The 17,167-nt window shown below is 40.4% G+C and overlaps 1 protein-coding gene and 1 long non-coding RNA gene across 2 annotated transcripts in view; one reads left to right on the forward strand and one right to left on the reverse strand.

Moving 5' to 3' along the window:
• Positions 1-10,608, reverse strand: part of LOC140199574 (uncharacterized) — a 28,095-nt gene extending 17,487 nt beyond the window's left edge. Inside the window, exon 1 of the long non-coding RNA XR_011886448.1 lies at positions 9,888-10,608. This is a non-coding gene — a long non-coding RNA (uncharacterized lncRNA). The remainder of the gene's footprint in view (positions 1-9,887) is intronic.
• Positions 9,956-17,167, forward strand: part of LOC140199569 (neurabin-1-like) — a 73,159-nt gene continuing 65,947 nt past the window's right edge. The window contains exons 1-2 of the mRNA XM_072261857.1: positions 9,956-10,088; positions 10,496-12,229. Coding sequence (XP_072117958.1) covers positions 10,658-12,229 — 1,572 coding nt within the window. The 5' untranslated portion in view covers positions 9,956-10,088; positions 10,496-10,657. The remainder of the gene's footprint in view (positions 10,089-10,495; positions 12,230-17,167) is intronic.

Here is a 17,167-nt window from a genome sequence, read left to right on the forward strand (position 1 = left end):
ATCAATTCACCTGCCCACCGGTACGTCTTTGGACCGAAGGAAGAAAACCGGAGCACCCGGAGGAAACCCACACGGTCACAGGGAGAACGTACAGACTCCTTACAGGCAGCGGCAGGAATTGAACCCGGGTTTCCGGTATCGTAACGCGTTGTGCTAGCCACTATGCTACCGAGTACTCAGTAAGTGTCTCCACATTGCTTCAGCATCTAAACTTCTAAAACACACCACTGACTCCAAACAACTTTGGAACATTCAAATGTTTATGCATGTTCTTTAATACCTTCACACCAAAAGAGGAGGGACAAATGTCAAGTTTATTTTATGTATTTTATATTCCTCATTAGTGGTGTTATTAGTGTTAGCCAGATAAGTGCCACATAAATTATCAAGCAAATTCACAGAGCAGTACAACTGTCCAGCGGTGGCTTCACAACTCCCACTCAACACTTGCAGGCTATAATGTGCAGGTTAATCAACCTCCACATTCCCACTTCACAACTGAATAAATGCCAAGAAAGGCAATCATTCTTATAAACAATCTTTTCCCTTAACTTGAATTATGTTCATTACATTTGAAATTGTGCAATGCAGTGTTTTTTGCATTTCATTAATACAATTTATTTCATTTATTGGATAATTTGAATCTTCTGAGTAAAGAAATCATTTTAAGCGATGTAAAAAGATTCTAGTTTCCAATTCAAAGTTGCTTAATGGAAACTGAATCTGGGTGCATAAAAATTGTTTCAAATTATTTACACAGTTGTGGAGAGAAAAGTACTTCTGAAAAAAAGACTGACCTAGTATTTACAACTGAAATGCTACACCCTGAAAAGTGGAGGTTAAAAAAATGAATATCAAAAAAGCTGCATATGCTGGAGACCTGAAATTTAAAAAAACTGGAAAAACTTAGCACATCAGAAAATGCTGGAGGAACTCAGCAAATCAGGCAGCATCTATGAAAATGTATAAATAGTAGGCATTTCAGGCTGAGACCCTTCTTCAGGAGTTTAATATTTCAGACCAAAGATCCCTCATCACATCTGTGAAACAGAGATTTTAAAAAATTGCAGAGAAGGTAGAAATAGAATGAATTGGATAAAGGAGATATCTGTTAAATGTTTAGACCAGGTCAATGGACATTTGAGCAATTAAACACAGTTTAGTCGGCTTTGTCTGTTACGTGGCTAATAGTAGAGCTGTGAGACATAAGGAAATTAAGTTATTTATATTCTTAGAATTTGAAAGTAAGCCTGGATGGCTGTAACATTCCTCAATGTTCACACAAACACACACACACTCCCTCTCTCTTTATCTCTCTCTCTCTCTTTCTCACAACAAATAGTGGCAAGATGAAATTGAGCAATCTGTACCATCTGGGATCCTTGGGGACTAATATTTACCTCCATATGTCTCATAAACCATGTGTACTGTAATTAGTAGACCATTTTAAATATAATGCATGCATTATTCATTGTAGAAGCATAGATCAATAAAGAAAATATTGCAATTTTTGTGAAAATTGTACCATTAGCTGTATCACATGTGGTGTATGATGCATTACTAATATTTTATCATTGATAATTATTTGCCCTTTTAACCTTTTGCTTCTCTTTCTTCACAAATCTCGATTGCTTGATTTCCATTCTTCACCCATTTTCATTAGCTATGTACAACTGGCAAAATCAAAAAGTCCAGGCTTACAATATATAAGTTCACACATCAATGTGGTTCATTGGTGGATGTTCCTTCCTTCATTTGAGATAAGTAAGTTGAAGTATTTTTGCATTCTGTTTCACCATTTCCAGTTTCCACTAATCCAATGAGAACCCCTTAGATTCATTTCTAGGACAACTCAAAATAGATTACTTCTTATTCATAGCATTGCTATTCCTTGATCTTGCTATGCAGTGCCATTTTATTAAAATAATGTGCTCAAAAACTATAAAAGGTATGGTAAACCTTACATAAAAGCAATTTTTATCCTTTACAATTTATCAGAATTTAAGAATTTGTTTAGTTGACAGTTTCATAGCTATAAGTTCTGCTGTAGGTAATCCAAGTCTCAGGAGGAAGACAGGGAACACTGCAACCTGTTAGACTACAAATTGAATGCCAGACACAAAGTCTCCTTCTTCAAACATTCTTTTCCTTGTTGGCTGTACTAATGCATTGAAAGCAATGGAGAATTTCATCAACAATATTTATTTTTGCCAGGATATGCCTCCTTAAATATAGAATTGGTCCTCTTTTCTACAGTCATGCCATGAACCTTTATTGTCACAGTACAGTGTTGTACAGCAGGGGCAAATTGGTAAATCATCTTTGACTTGCGAATGTTCAGTGTTTGGCTGGTTCTCTGGACATTTAAGAGGAGCTGTCGACCATCAGTTGCACCAAAAATGTACAATTCTGTGGTCCAGCATCTCACCACTCTACCATTATTATGAAACCAGAGAATCCAGCCTGCTTTAAAGAGGAGTGCTAAAGGATGTGCCAGGAGCTGCACTAAGCATAGCTACAAAAAGGAATAAAAAATGTTGGAAGCACTTAGCAAGTCAGGCAGCATTGGTTGAAGATGAAATATTTTCTGTCCAGAACCCTTTGCTAGAACTCTAAAAGTGATGTGCCTTCCTTGTGAAGTTACGAAAACATGCAATTGGGATGGCTAAACGATCTCACATCCAGCAGGTCAGATCTAAGCTCGGCATTTCTACCATTTCCAGTTCCTTACTGGAGGGTGACAATAAAACAACTAATGGGAGGAATGGGCTCCAAAGACATGCCCATCTTCGACAATGGTGGGTCCAACATGTAAATGCTAAGGAACACGTTGAAGCATTTACAACCAAACTCAGCGCGCTGTGCAACAGTTAATCCATTTCAGCCTCTTCTTATGGTCTCCCTCACCTCAAATAATCTGATTAGGGATAGTCAGCATGGCTTTGTCAAAGGCAGGTTATACCTTACAGGCCTGATTGAATTCTTCGAGGATGTAACAAAACACATTGATGAAGGTAGAGCAGTGGATGTAGTGTATATGGATTTCAGTAAGGCACTTGATAAGGTTCCCCAAGCAAGGCTCATTCAGAAAGTAAGGAGGCATGGGATCCAAGAAGATTTTGTTTTGTGGATCCAGAATTGGCTTGCCCATGGAAGGCAAAGACGGCTGTAGATGGTTCGTATTCTGCATGGAGGTTGGTGACCAGTGCTGTTCTGGGATCCCTCCTCATTGTGATTTTAATAAATGACCTGGATGAAGAAGTAGAAGGGTGGGTTAATGAGTTGCTGATGACACAAAGGTTGGGGGTATTGTGGGTAATCTGGAGGGTTGTCAGAGGTTACAACGGGACAGCAATAGGATGCAGAACTGGGCTAAGAAGTAGTAGATGGAGTTCAACACAGATAAGTGTGAAGTGGTTCATTTTGGTAGATCAAATATGAAGATAGAATATAATATTAATGGTAAGAGTCTTGGCAGTGTATTGGATCAGAGAGATCTTGGGGTCCATGTCCATGTCCATAGGACACTCAAAGTTGATGCGCAGGTTGAGTGTTGTTAAGAGGGCGTACGGTGTGTTGGCCTTCATCAACCGTGGGATTGAGTTCGAGAGCCGTGGGGTATTATTACAGCTAAATAAGACCTTGGTCAGACCCCACTTGGAGTACTGTGTTCAGTTTTAGTCACCTGGAAAGAGTGCAGAGGAGATTTACAAGGATGTTGCCTGAATTGGAGAGTGTGCCTTATAAGAATAGCCTGAATGAACTTGGCCTTTTCTGCTTTGAATGATGGAGCATGAGAGGTGACCTGACAGAGGTGTATAAGATGATGAGGGGCATTGATCATGTGAATAGTCAGAGGCTTTTTCCAGGGCTGAAATAGCTAACATGAGGGGGCACAGTTTTAAGGTGCAAGGAAGTAGGTACAGAGGGCTTGTCGGTTTTTTACACAGAGAGTGGTGGGTGTGTGGAATGCACTGCCAGTGACAATGGTAGAGGCGGATACAATAGGGTCTTTTAAGAGACTCATAGATAGGTACATGGAGATTAGAAAAACAGAGGGCTATGTGGTAAGGTAATTCTAGGCAATTTCTGGAGTAGGTTACATGGTCAGCACAACATTGTGGACCGAAGGGCCTGCAGTTATCAAGTAATGACTGGAAACACTGTATGGAGCAAAGGCTCTGGAGCAGACAATATTTTAGCTATGGTACCGGACACGTGTTCCAGAACTAGGTTCGCCTCATGTCGAGCTGTCCTGGCACAGTTGACATCTAATATTCATACGGAAAATTGTCCAGGTGTGTCTTAATCAATCAAGCTAATCTCCCAGTCTAATCTCAATCAAGGTGATAGGAACTGTCATCTGGTTCCTAGACTACAGATAGGATGTGATAGCACTAGAAAAAGTGCAGAAGAGATTCATCAGGATGTTGCCCAGAATGCAGGACTTCACTAATAAGGAGACATTTGATAGGCTGTGTTTATTCTTACAGCAAACAGGAGACTGATTTTATTGTGAATTTATGAGAAGCATACATAGGATGAACAGTCAAGAGCCTTTTTGCTAGAGTGGGTGAGTTCAAAATTAGGGAGCAAAGATTCAAGGTGAGAGGGGAAGGAAATCGGAGGGTACATTTTTCACCCAGAGGATGATGGTTATGGGGAATGAGCTGCCACAGGAAATTTACAGGCAGATACAATTACAACATTTAAAAGGCATTTGAACATATGCTTGCACAGGAATGAATTAGAAGGATTTAGCCTAAAGGATTAGGATCGTCTTCACCATCAGCATGGTCAAGTTGGAGCAAAAGGCCTGTTCCTCTGTGCTGTACAACTCTATAACTCTCTGTCAATGGCACTTACTCACCAATAACCTACTCACTGACTCCCAGCTTGAGTTTCACCACGACATGAAGTCATCATACCCTTGGTTCAAATATAGACCAAACAGCTGAAATCCAGAGGTGAGGCGAGAGTGATTGCTATTCACATCAAGGCACCCTGGTAAAAGTGGAGAACGGACATCAAAGGGAAAACACTTGGAATCATACATTGCGCGACAAAAGATGGAAATAGCTATCAGAGATCAATCACCCCAGCACCAGTCACTGCTAGAGTTTCTCAGGGCCGTAGCCTAAGTCTAAGCACCTTCAGCTGCTTTTATCCATGATCTTCTTTCCACCATAAAGGCCAAAATGAGGATGTTCACTAAAGTGTTTGACAACATCCTGGCTGCAGGGTATGGCATCTACAGAATTACACAGAGACGGCAGGTGCCTGAGAACACAGTCACTTACAGCTTCCTCTCCACTCCACACACAATTCTGGCTTAAAAAGATATTGCCAATGCTTTGTTATTATTGAATCTAAATACTGGAACACCCGTTCTTAAAGCACTTTGGAGTTACTTTCACCAGAAGAACTGCACATGTTCAAGAAGGCAGCTCACCACTAGTTTCTCATGGGCAATTTTAAGACTATAAGACATAGGAACAGAATTAGGCCATTCTGCCTATTGAGCTTGCTCTGCTATTCCATCATGACTGATTTATTTTCCCTCTCAACCCCCTTCTCCTGACTACTCCCCATAATCTTTGGTGTTCTTAATAATCAAGTGCCTATCAACCTCCACTTTAAATATTCTCAGTGACTTGGCCTCCACAGCCATCTGCGGCAATGGATTCCACAGATTCACCGCACTCTGACTAAAGAAGTTCTTCCTTACCTCTTTATCGTCCTTACCTCCTCCTTATTTTCTGAGGCTGTACACTCTGATCCTAGACTATTCCAATTTGGAAACATCCTCTCCACATCTACTCTATCTAAGCCTTTCAATACTTGGTAGGTTTCAATGAGGTCACCACCTCACACTTCTAAAATCTCATGAGTGGTGGCCTAGCAAGTGAAAACAAGACCTCGGAATAAATTAAAGTATAGTGACTTAGGAGGTGAACATAGCATGTAAAACTACATGTGGATTTACTCTGTATTCTATGTGTTGTTTGCCTGCTTTTGCTGTAACTGTCAACCACCAATATATTTAATCTTATTGTTTCTACATCTAAGTTTGTGCTTATATTCACCTCGACAGTATTGTTTTTATGTCTGCCTCTAAACATATACTGGCTATGATAGAATCAATTGTCTGTCAGGGATCATACTCTTTCAGTGAGAAGTGATCCACTCTGAACTGTATAAGTTTGAATATTCAGTATTACCAAACTGTTATAAATTGTTTGCTAATATTTGTGAAGTGCACAGCTTGACAAAATATTGCCATTATAAAATCTTCTGTTAAGCCCAAGATCGACTGAACAGTTCTGGTGAAAGGCATATCAACTTGAACTATTAAATTTGTTCTACTCTCCACAGATGCTGCCTGACTTGCAGAGTAGTTCCAGAATTTTCAGTTTTTAATTTTTGTTATGATTTAACAACATTTTGATTTTGTTATGATCTAAAACAGAGATACAAGAGTGGCAATTTATTACTATCTTATTACTATCTGTTGATTTCATTTTAAGCATGTTCTTAACACATTTGCATTTCAATATAACCATATAACAATTACAGCACAGAAACAGGCCATCTCGGCCCTTCTAGTCTGTGCCGAATACTTACTCTCACCTCGTCCCACCGACCTGCACTCAGCCCATAACCCTCCATTCCTTTCCTGTCCATATATTGGATATCCTCAAGACATCTTAAGCCTCAGTGGCACAGTAAGGTAGCAGTTAGCATAATGTTATCACAGCGTCAGACCTGGGTTCAACTCCCACCATTGCCAGTAGAGTTTGTACTTTCTCTGTGACCATGTGGGTTACCTCCAGGCCTTCTGGTTTTCTCCTGCATTTCAAAGACTGAGGTTAACGATATCAGTAGGTTAATTGGTCAGATGGGTGTAACTGGGTGGCAGGCTCATTGGGCTGAAAGGAACTGTTGCTATGCTGTAAATCTCTAAATATAAATCAATTCCCATTTGCTTCCTATAACATCCAAAGTTTATCCACCTTTATACATTTCAAGACTGGCATCTCCTCCACTGGAAAGTTGGTATGTTCCAGGATATAAAAGGACAATGAGAAATTATCATGTTTCTCCAAATTTGAGTACCAGGTTTTCTGTGTATTCAGTTTCATCTGACCCTCGAATGCCCAACATTGAACTCCCATACACTTTATTTTAGTGGTTTGACTGGCTCTGCAGTTTGCAGTGAGCTAGCCGCACTGAACTGAATACTCCTGGGCTCTTCTTCTTCTTCTTCTTCTGAAGTTTTATGGCAATTGGCAAACAGCTTTAAGGTGCATTACTCCTCGTCTGACGTTTGATATTCTATGTGTTGTTTGCCTGCTTTTACCATATGCACAATTTGTTCTTTTTTCATTTGTTTGGAGTTTTATGCTTTTTTTGTTTCTGGCTGCCTGTGGGAGGACAAATCTCAGAGTTGTATTCTGTATACATACTCTGATAATAAACATACATTGAATCTTTCCAATAGGCTGAATTACATTCCTCTCCGCCAAACAGCACACAGACAATTGTGATGGTTTTAATCTTTGCTGATGTCCCAGTGACTCTGTAGATTGGATAGCAGAGGGGACTGCCACTCTGTTAGCCTGGCATTGGTTCTTGGGAAAATGTTGGGAATCTACTACAAAAGATGTCCATCAAGATACTTGCAAAATAATAATATGATTGAGCAGAGTCATCATGGGTTTATGAAAGTAAAACCAGACTTGGTTAATCTATTGTATTCCTTTGGAGATGTATCTAATAGACTTAATGAAAGGGGGACAATGGTTGTAGCTTCATTCTGATGAAGGATGTTCAACCATGTTTCTCTTTCCACAGATGCTGCCCAACATGTTTAACATTTCTAGCTTTTTCTGCATTTATTGCAAATACCCAACAGCTGCAGCTTTTTTTTTCAAATTTTTAGTGTTTGTGGCTGGGATCAATTCTAGCAATTTCATATGTTTGGTAAGCTCAGAAATATGGAAATCTGAATAGTGATAAGAGTACAAAGTCTTCATGGGGAGATGAACAAGCGAATTGTGTGACATCAGCATGGCAGCTGGAAGACAATTTGGAAAACTGCAAAGTCTCCACTTCATCGTAAAAAAAAACAGAAATGTTGAGTAATTTTTAAATGGAAAGAGTTTGGGAAATATTGATGTACAAGGGAAGCTGCATGAGATAGAACTGGCAATTAGGAATATTGATTATTAACAGATAACCGTTATTGCAAGGAGAATGCACACAAGAGTACGCATGTCTTACTGCATTTGCAGAGCCTTCGTGAGACCATCTCTAGTGTGTTGTGTACAATTTTGGTGTCCTTCCGAAAGAAACATAATTACTAAAGAGGAGGTGCAATGATCTGTCTTGATATTCGGAGGGGTCTGTCACACAATTCAGGAGGCTTGTACTCAGTTTTCCAGTGTTTAGAAGCATGACAGATAACCAAATTGAAACAGAAAATTCTTGCAGGATTCAACAAGGCAGAGGCAGAAGAAATGCTCCCTTGGATAAGGAGACTAAAACTAGGTAGGTGCCATTATAAAATAAGGGTCAGGTCATTGTGACTGAGGTAAGTAGGATTTTTTTTCACTCAACGGCTAGCAAACCTTTATAACCATATGTCCCAAATTCACTGATTACATTCAAAACAAAAAGGATAAATTTCTAGGTATTACAAACGTAAATGAATCAACAGATTTGGGAACAGAGCAAAATAATGGTATGAGGTAGATCAGTCAAGATCACTAATAAATGATAGTGCAGGCTTGAGGCTGAACGACCTATGTTTGTTCTCTTATTCAAAATAAATTAGCAATAGAATTGCAAATATTACTTGCAATTTCAAAATTATTTTGCATTTCTTGTTGATTTGGGTTACACTGAAGGCATAACTTGATTATTTAGATCAGGGACGACTATCTTCATTTTGAAGAACGGTTCATCCTACCATGCTCTCGACACAGAAGCTATTTGACATCGTAAAAGCGTCCAGCATGTTCTGCCTTTAAAAATAACCTGCCCTTTATAATTAGGTCATTAATACCTAGGGGAGGTGGCACAAAAAACAAATTGCTCACTCATCCCTCAAGGAAATTTTAAAATATATACACAAGCTGCGCTGATTAAATTTCACGTTATCAAGAATAATCCTGTTACAAGACTGAGACTTTATACCAGTTAACATGCTAAAGCCAAAATAGGTACCGTGGTTCGTCAGCATGTTAATTTAGCATGACCAGAAAGCTAACATTTTTTTCAAAATGATGGTGCTGTGACTCGTCATCACTGCCTATTTAATTACATTTAAAAATAAGATTGGTAAAACCAAATACACTGAATTTTTCTCTATTTTTGTTTTAATGACGTTGTTATTAAATCTCTCAAGGCATCGTTTTCATCATACTAGTTTTTGTCACCGCAGTTTCTACTCAAACTGTCGGATACCCACCCAGAAGAGTTCATTGCTCCTTTGCCACATTGGCAGCAAACTTGCGTCTCTGGTTCCTACATATTACACAAATTCGATGAGAGAAAAAAATGAGGGGGCACTTTACAAACAAAATTTAAAAAAGAATTCCTCACTACTCTCTTTTAAAAGCATCGTGCCAAATTTATTGATTTGCCACAGTTAGTTTCGCCTAACTGGGTTAAAAAGTATTAGAATCGAAACTGTCCTAAGAGAAGTAGCGGAAAGATCTTTTTAAGTGTTGATCTGAAAGCTCTTTCATTCATTCTGTCCCTCGGGTCAAGTCCTACCGAGATATCGACAAATTATCCAAGAAGACATGAGCGCGTCGAACCGGTCTGGCCACGTCTGCCTGGGCAGGTTCGTGTGTGAGTGTGTGTTGTACGTCGTTCAATACCTTTGTCGCCCGAGCAAAGTGCAGCAGCGAAAGCCGAGCGAGTGGCGAGCGCAGGGCTGGGCTCACGGACACGGACACGGCCGCGGGAGTGCGCGCTCCCGCCCCGCAAGTTGGGAGGAGGACGCGCTCATAGCGAGGGCCCGCGGTTAGGAAGCGGCAAGGAAGGGGACGGCACGGAAAGTACAGACCGACTCCCTACCGGTACCGAAGGCTTGGGGGTCGTGCTCCGGGGGTCGGGGAGGGCGAACTTACTCCTCACCTTCCCTTCCCCCTCCCCTTTTCTCTCTCTCTCTCTCTCTGTGAAAGTGGGCGGGAGAAAGACGGAGGAGACGGTTTCCTGACGGGAGTTTTGAGCGAAGTCGGAGCCCGGGGGCGGACTCCCCGGAGCGGGTGGTATCCCGGCTGCGGCCGAGCGCACCCATGCGGTTGGCGCGGGAGAGCCGGGCCAGGCCGGGCCGGGCCAACGGCCGCCGCTTAGTCTGGGAGTGCGAGTGTGTCCAGGCCGCCGTGTCGCGCCGACTCTGCCCGCGCCAACACACTTTTAACAACGCCCTAAAAGTTGCCGCTCGATCATTGTGACTCTTCTCGGCTCATTTTCCTTTCTGCAGATGGAGAGTTTCGACCCGCCCAAGTAACCGCCGAGGGTTCAGCCCAGAAGTGGCCTTTCACATTTTGTCCTGTGGCGAAGGAGCCGTCGGTCACCTCCCGGGGCGGCCACCCAGACTTGGCTAACAGTTGCCTTCGTCTCTTAATGGTCGAACTGATCTAATATGATGAAAGCTGAAGGTAAAGGAGAAAGGACGTTCAGGAGCGCATCGCCCCACAGGAATGCGTATAAGGCGGACTTTCAGGCTCTGAGGTGTACTTTTGATGGAAGCCATCAGGACAATAATTCTAAAATGGGTGTCCAAAGATCAAATCGAGAAACTGAACATAGAGACGATTTGCGGGGAAGACATTTCGGTAATCGTGTGCACAAAATAAAAAATATGTTGTTACAAATGGGTAACACAGCAGATGACGCGACTGAAATGAATGAAACCGTCAAGGCTGATTTGCGTCCACTTTCTCCGCCAAAACCACCAAGTGGAGCTGTCTGTAGTAGCGTCCATAAGTCATGTCATAAAATACCTAATTCTGACAGAAAGCACAGTGAAGATGGAGATTTGGATAAAACGAGTATGGCTGAAAAATTCACCGAAACGAGAAAACTTTTCGAGCGTCAAATTGGGGAAAAAGTGTTTGATAAAACCTCTCAAAAAAGCGAGCACAGAGGTTCAACGGGTAATTATTCTTCAGAAGGTAAACGGAGCAGCTCATCGTCTTCAGAAAGCGGAGTCAGGAAAGTTAAGAGTGATTTAAATACCCCAGCTCTGTCCAGCAGCAGTTCGAGAGAGAATCTGAAAGCCGCTGGCGATATAAAACATAATCAGCCTCGTTCGTCACTAAACGCCGGGCCAATTTCGCGACGATTGGAAAGCTTTCTCGCGGATAGCGACAGCGATGAAGCAAACAAAGACAACAAAACAAACTGCGGTGCAACTGAATATCGGATTACTGGAGGGCAACAAAAGTCACCCAGCACTTCATTTACTAGTAAAGGCGCGCCCCCCGCAGGAGATGATGTGAAATGGTCGTCTTCGATTTCAGTGAGTATATCCACCAAGAAAAGCCCAGATCCGAAAGGGGCAATAATTGACGATTGTAAGACCAGTTTCAAAGCGCAAAATGCAGACGGGTCTGGTGAAGATTCTTGCAATATCTCTGAGGCATATACATTTCATAAAAGTACTGTTGCAGCCAGTACTTCACTCAACAATGAATTGGACAACCATGTTTCAAATCTACGGCCAAGCAAGATGGGAATAGTTCGAGCTGAGTTGGTGGAAGTTCAGAATGAATCTTCAGAGAGTGAAATTGAATTGGATAATGTTTTTGTTGAGAGGGAGATGAGGCAACTTCAGAGTGTTAGCCAAGAGATGGGGCAGAAATGTGAAGTTTCTAAAAGCAAGGAAGATGAAGAGCTGACATTTGATGACATAACAAGTAAATCAAATGATAGTGTTGGAGAAGAGGAAGATGAGGATACAGAGAATACTGAAGAGGAAGACAGAATTAGTGGAAAGGTGTTCTTGGGATCAGAGATTTGTGGGATTGAGAATGCTGCATTTGTGGATGATAAAGATACTGAGGGGTCTTTCCAAGAAGAAAGCAAAAGCAAGTGTGATGATGAAGAGGTTGACTATATCCTTGATGATGACTATGAGGAAATATCTGGACTTTCTGAAGAAGAAGAGCCAAAGTTACACAGAAGGGTTTATTTCTCCACAGCACCAATCAAGGTAGGATTTTGGAATTTCATAAGTCACTTAATATTTTAAAGAGATCCTAAAACCCTTAAAAGATCTATTCCTTTTTATAATCCCAAACACTGGATATATCTTCTGAATGAGTTTTCTAATTCACAAGAAAAAAGGCAAGAAAATAAGAAGTTAACATGGTATTTTCAAGTATCTTGAAAATTATCTGATTTGAAGATACTTCATTTTAAACATAAAAACAGATTGCAGTAAACAGTAAGTCTGGCTACACATTTACATTGTGATTGATGACCTCATAGTAACTCATTTTGCTTTTGGATCTCTACATAATTCTGTTTATCACCACTCAGTTTCTTAAGATTTGCTGGAAAAAAGCTTTCTCAATAGAAATATTATGTAAAGTAAGTGAAAATGCATGACTTTAAAACATGGATTGAAATGTAGATATTTTACATTAATTTTCAATATTGTAACAGTCATTCTGCTTCACTCTAAAATAGTTCTTTGTCATGACTTTCCATGTAAAATATCATGTGAGGCAGACTTTTTAAAACTATTTTCTATGTCAAGCATTCTCTACAGGAAAACTGTAAAGGATTGTTGCTACTGAGCATCTGGTTTAAAAAAAAGCTTAATTGATCAAGTTCTGGTCATTTAGCTTGTGATTTAGTATCTTCAAAATCTTTCCAACCACAAGAACTGGATATGGCTTCTAAATCAAAATCCCTACTGTTTTTATTGATGGGAAGATGGTTAGTGCAGTCTATAAATGTGATTTTGAAATATTCAGCTGCATATTTCACTGAAATTTTTGTGACTTATCAGCAAAATCTTTTTATTAATATGGTAATGTATCTAAAATGACATTTGGCAGCATATATTTTGATCAAAACTATTATTTTAATTTCTGTTTTTAAAATATAACTTCTAGTGCATAATAATGGTGTTGCTTACAGCAAGATTGAGTAGTCCACAGCTAAAATGATGTACAAAATTTCTGTGGAGTCGTGTTTAATTTTGTATTAATAATGGGCTACTGTTATATGTTAATTATGTTATATAATTTTATGGTATTTAAATAGCAATATTACAAGGAGGTGCCACTTTTTAGAGCCCAGTGTCATATTGTTTGAAAAATGTTTTTTTATTTAAACTTTTCTGTAACAAGATTCTCACATTTTTATGCAGCTAGCTGAAAATACCTTCCTATAATTGGCAAATGACAAAGATTTTGTAAGCAAAACTGTCAACAGGTAGCATTAATTTAACATCAAACATTTTCATAGATGCAGTTTGCTGAGCACTCTCAAGGGGGAGAGGAGGCAGCCATCATAAAAGAAGTTTGGTTATGCAAATGAATAGGTTGGGATTTAACCCTTTGTAGGAAAATGTTCCTTCTAAAAAGTTGAATACCTCTTTGGGTATTGCATCTAGCAGTCAAATGTAGGCAAGGGAGTTTTCTGCAGTCATCCTGATAGCGGTGGGCCAGTGTCAGATGGGCACTGGAGGAGATGGGCATGGTGATCAGCAATTATGAAAGAGTGCACCCTGCTGCTTTCTGTATTATTGTGGGGGATTTCAACCAGGCCAGCTTGAAGAAGTCTCCAAACAAGTACCACCAACATATCATCTGTGGAGTCAGAGGAGCCAGCACACTTGACCACTGTTAGACCACCAAAAAGAATGATTCCTGGGCCATCCTACACCTGCACTTTGCAAAGTACGATCACCTAGCTGTACTTCTACTCCCTGAGTATAGGCAGAGACTAAAGGGTGCAGTACCAGTGCTGAGGACCAAGAAAGTATGGACAGGGAGATGGAGGACGCTCACAGCACTGCTTTGAGTTGGTGGTCTGGACAGTATTCAGGGACTCATTTTCAAATCTGAATAAATACATCACTGTTCATCAGGACCCATGTGGATGAGTGTGTGCCTTTGAGAACATACCAGACACACCCAACCGTAGAGTGGGACCCTTGGCTGCTGTACCTCCTTCCCAATTGTAGCAATGAGAAGAGTGCATGGCCTGGATGGTGCCACCACTGATGATGGATGGTGCTTTTTAATGGCAACGCTCTTTGTAAATGTGCTGAATGGTTTTGGCTTTGATGGACTGGGCTGTATCTACCACTTCCTGTAGACTTTTCTGTTCTTGGGCATTGGTGTTTCCTTCCCAGACTGTGATGCATCAGTCAGGATACACTTTACTGTACATCTATAGATGTTTGTCAAAGTTTTAGATGACATGCTGAATCTACACATGCGTAGTACTCAGAAGAAATACAGTAGGCAATGCGACAAAGAATGCTTAGCTTGCATAGAAAGGAGTCAATGTTGTGCATTTCTGCACCACAAACTACCCTCCTAGAGTTGTGCTAGCTGTGGAAGAATTGAGTCAATATAACATTTTCTTATATACTTATATGGTTTGAGTAGAATGAGCATTTTGGAATATGTAAGTGGTCTTCAGTGAGTTTTCCCAGAGCTTTATTAAATGTCTTGATACCAGTGGTGAACCTTAGTGAAGAACATGGCATATTGTGCCTTGTTTTATCTATTTCAACATTATCTTTACGTATTTTTCTGTCTCTTGGAGCTCAAAATGATTTGTGTTGAGACGTGCAATCTCAGAATCAGAAATTACCACTGACGTGTACTGACATTTTTGTTTTGAGGCAGCAATACAGTGCAAGGCATTAAAATCACTAAGTTACGAAATAGATAAAATGTGCAAAAGATGAATGATGAGGTAATGTTCATGGGCTTAGAAATTATATGGCAGAGGGGAAGAAGCTATTCTTCAAAAGTGGAGTGTGGGTATTCAAGCTCCTATTTCTCCTCCTGATGATAGTAAAATGAATAGGGCATCTCCAGATGGTGAGAGTCTTTAATGAGGTCGCCTTGAGGCATTGCTTCTTGAAGATGTCCTCGATGGTAGGAGGAATTGTGCCCTTGATGGAACTGGCTGAGTTTACAAATTTCTGCAGCTGCTTTGGATACTGTGCAACAGAGATTCCATACCGGCCTGTGATGCAGCCAGTCAGAATGCTGTCCACTGTATATTGAAAGACATGCATACATTTTTAAAAGCTAGATAGTTTAGTAACTGTGGTCTAATTCTTTGAAAACTTCGTTGGACCTTGTATAACCAAATGCGAGATTTCTGGTGAGTTATATAAATAGCTTAAAGTCACATTCAGATTGTAGCTTGTGAAGTTATGCTGCATTATTGAGATGAACTCAAATTCAGAGTGCAATACTGGTGAACAGTAAAGGGAGACAAGTTATCATAATTTCTGCAAAATCCAGACAATAACAATTGTGAAATTTCTATCCTAGTCACAAGCAAATAAGATAGAAGCAATGCTGTCCTTGTTGCTGAATACATTATCATTTATTTATTTAGATTGTACTTCAGTTTTCTCCATACCAGCCTTTTCCTGTGGTCCACCGAGATGAGCCGTAGTATTGTATAAAGCCATAGAGTTATGCAGCCCAGAAATGGGCCCTTCGGACCACCATGTGCTTGCCAGCTATCAAGTACATATACTTCCCACTTCCCAGTAACTTCCCTGCTACTCAGTTTATAGCCTTTAAGTCCTGGTGATTCAAGTACTTATCTAAAATTATGAGTGTACCTGTGTCAGCCATCTACTTAGGCAATGTATTCCACATTCCAGTCACCCTCTGATGATAAAGTTTTTCCTCAGATTTCCTCTAAATTTCTCGCTCTTTGCCTTAAATCTATGCATTTTATTTTGAATAGTAAATGTTCTTACTACCTACATGAATAGTTCTTGCAAGAACATTGCATGTCATGATTAAATTTCATCTGTTATCATTCAGATTTTGAGCAGATTTGGTTTGCCACAATAGACTCTTATAAATTTCTACCGATGTATGGTGCAGAGCATTCTGACTAGTTGTGTCATGGCCTGTTATGGAGCCTATGTTTCACAGGATCACAAGAGGCTGCAGGGTGCTGTGGACTGGGCCAGTTCCATCACAGGCACTGTTTATTAACTTATAGGAGAGGTGATTGATTAGTTCGTGGTTTAAGGTAGAAGGAATCAATTTTAGAAAGTAGCACATTTATTTTTCAACACAGCCCCCTCCTTCATATACACACTTAGTCCAGCAGTCGTGGAGCATACGGATCCCTTCTTTGTAGAAGTGGTCCGCAGCAGGGGTGATTAATAAGTTCATGGCCTAAGGTAGAAGGAGATGAGGAGAAACTTCAAACTTTCTGCATTATCATTCAGAGAGTTGAACTGCACGTGCATGTAATGAGAGTGTCTTGGACCTCCAGGTGGTCCACAGCAGGGGTGAATGATAAGTTCGTGGCCTAAGGTAGAAGGAGATGAGTTATATAGCTCTCGTTACATGCACGTGCAGTTCAACTGTTTGAGTGAAAATGCAGAAAGTTTGAAGTTTCTCCTCATCTCCTTCTACTTTAGGCCACAAGTCAATCACCCCTGCTGTAGACCACTTTCTGGCGGTCCAAGACGCCGCCTTCTATAAAGAGGGGATCTGTATGCTCCACGACTGCTGGACTGTGTGTGTAAATGTAGGAAAAATAAATGTGCTAGGTTTTCTAAAATTGACTCCTTCTACCTTACGTCATGAACTTATCAATCGCCCCTCGTAGTAAAATTTTTTGGTTTTGCGCTGTAATACTGCTGCAAAACTACAAAATTTCACAGCATTTGTCTGTGGTAATAAACCTGATTCTGATTCTATAGTCAGACTGTCATCCAACACCAATTCTTGTGCAAAGCTTCCAGCCATACTGCCTTACCAAAAACTTAAAGCACATTGTTCTGGCAAGATTTTCCAATAACAAAACTATGTCGGTTATGTTTGGTTAACCCCTGCCTTTCCAAATTGAGATTTATTCCATCCCTGAAATTTTTTTTTCAATAACTTCCCTACCACTGATATCAGACTCACTAACTTGT

Source organism: Mobula birostris, chromosome 6, assembly GCF_030028105.1.
Source record: "Mobula birostris isolate sMobBir1 chromosome 6, sMobBir1.hap1, whole genome shotgun sequence".
Taxonomy (NCBI): Eukaryota; Metazoa; Chordata; class Chondrichthyes; order Myliobatiformes; family Myliobatidae; genus Mobula; species Mobula birostris.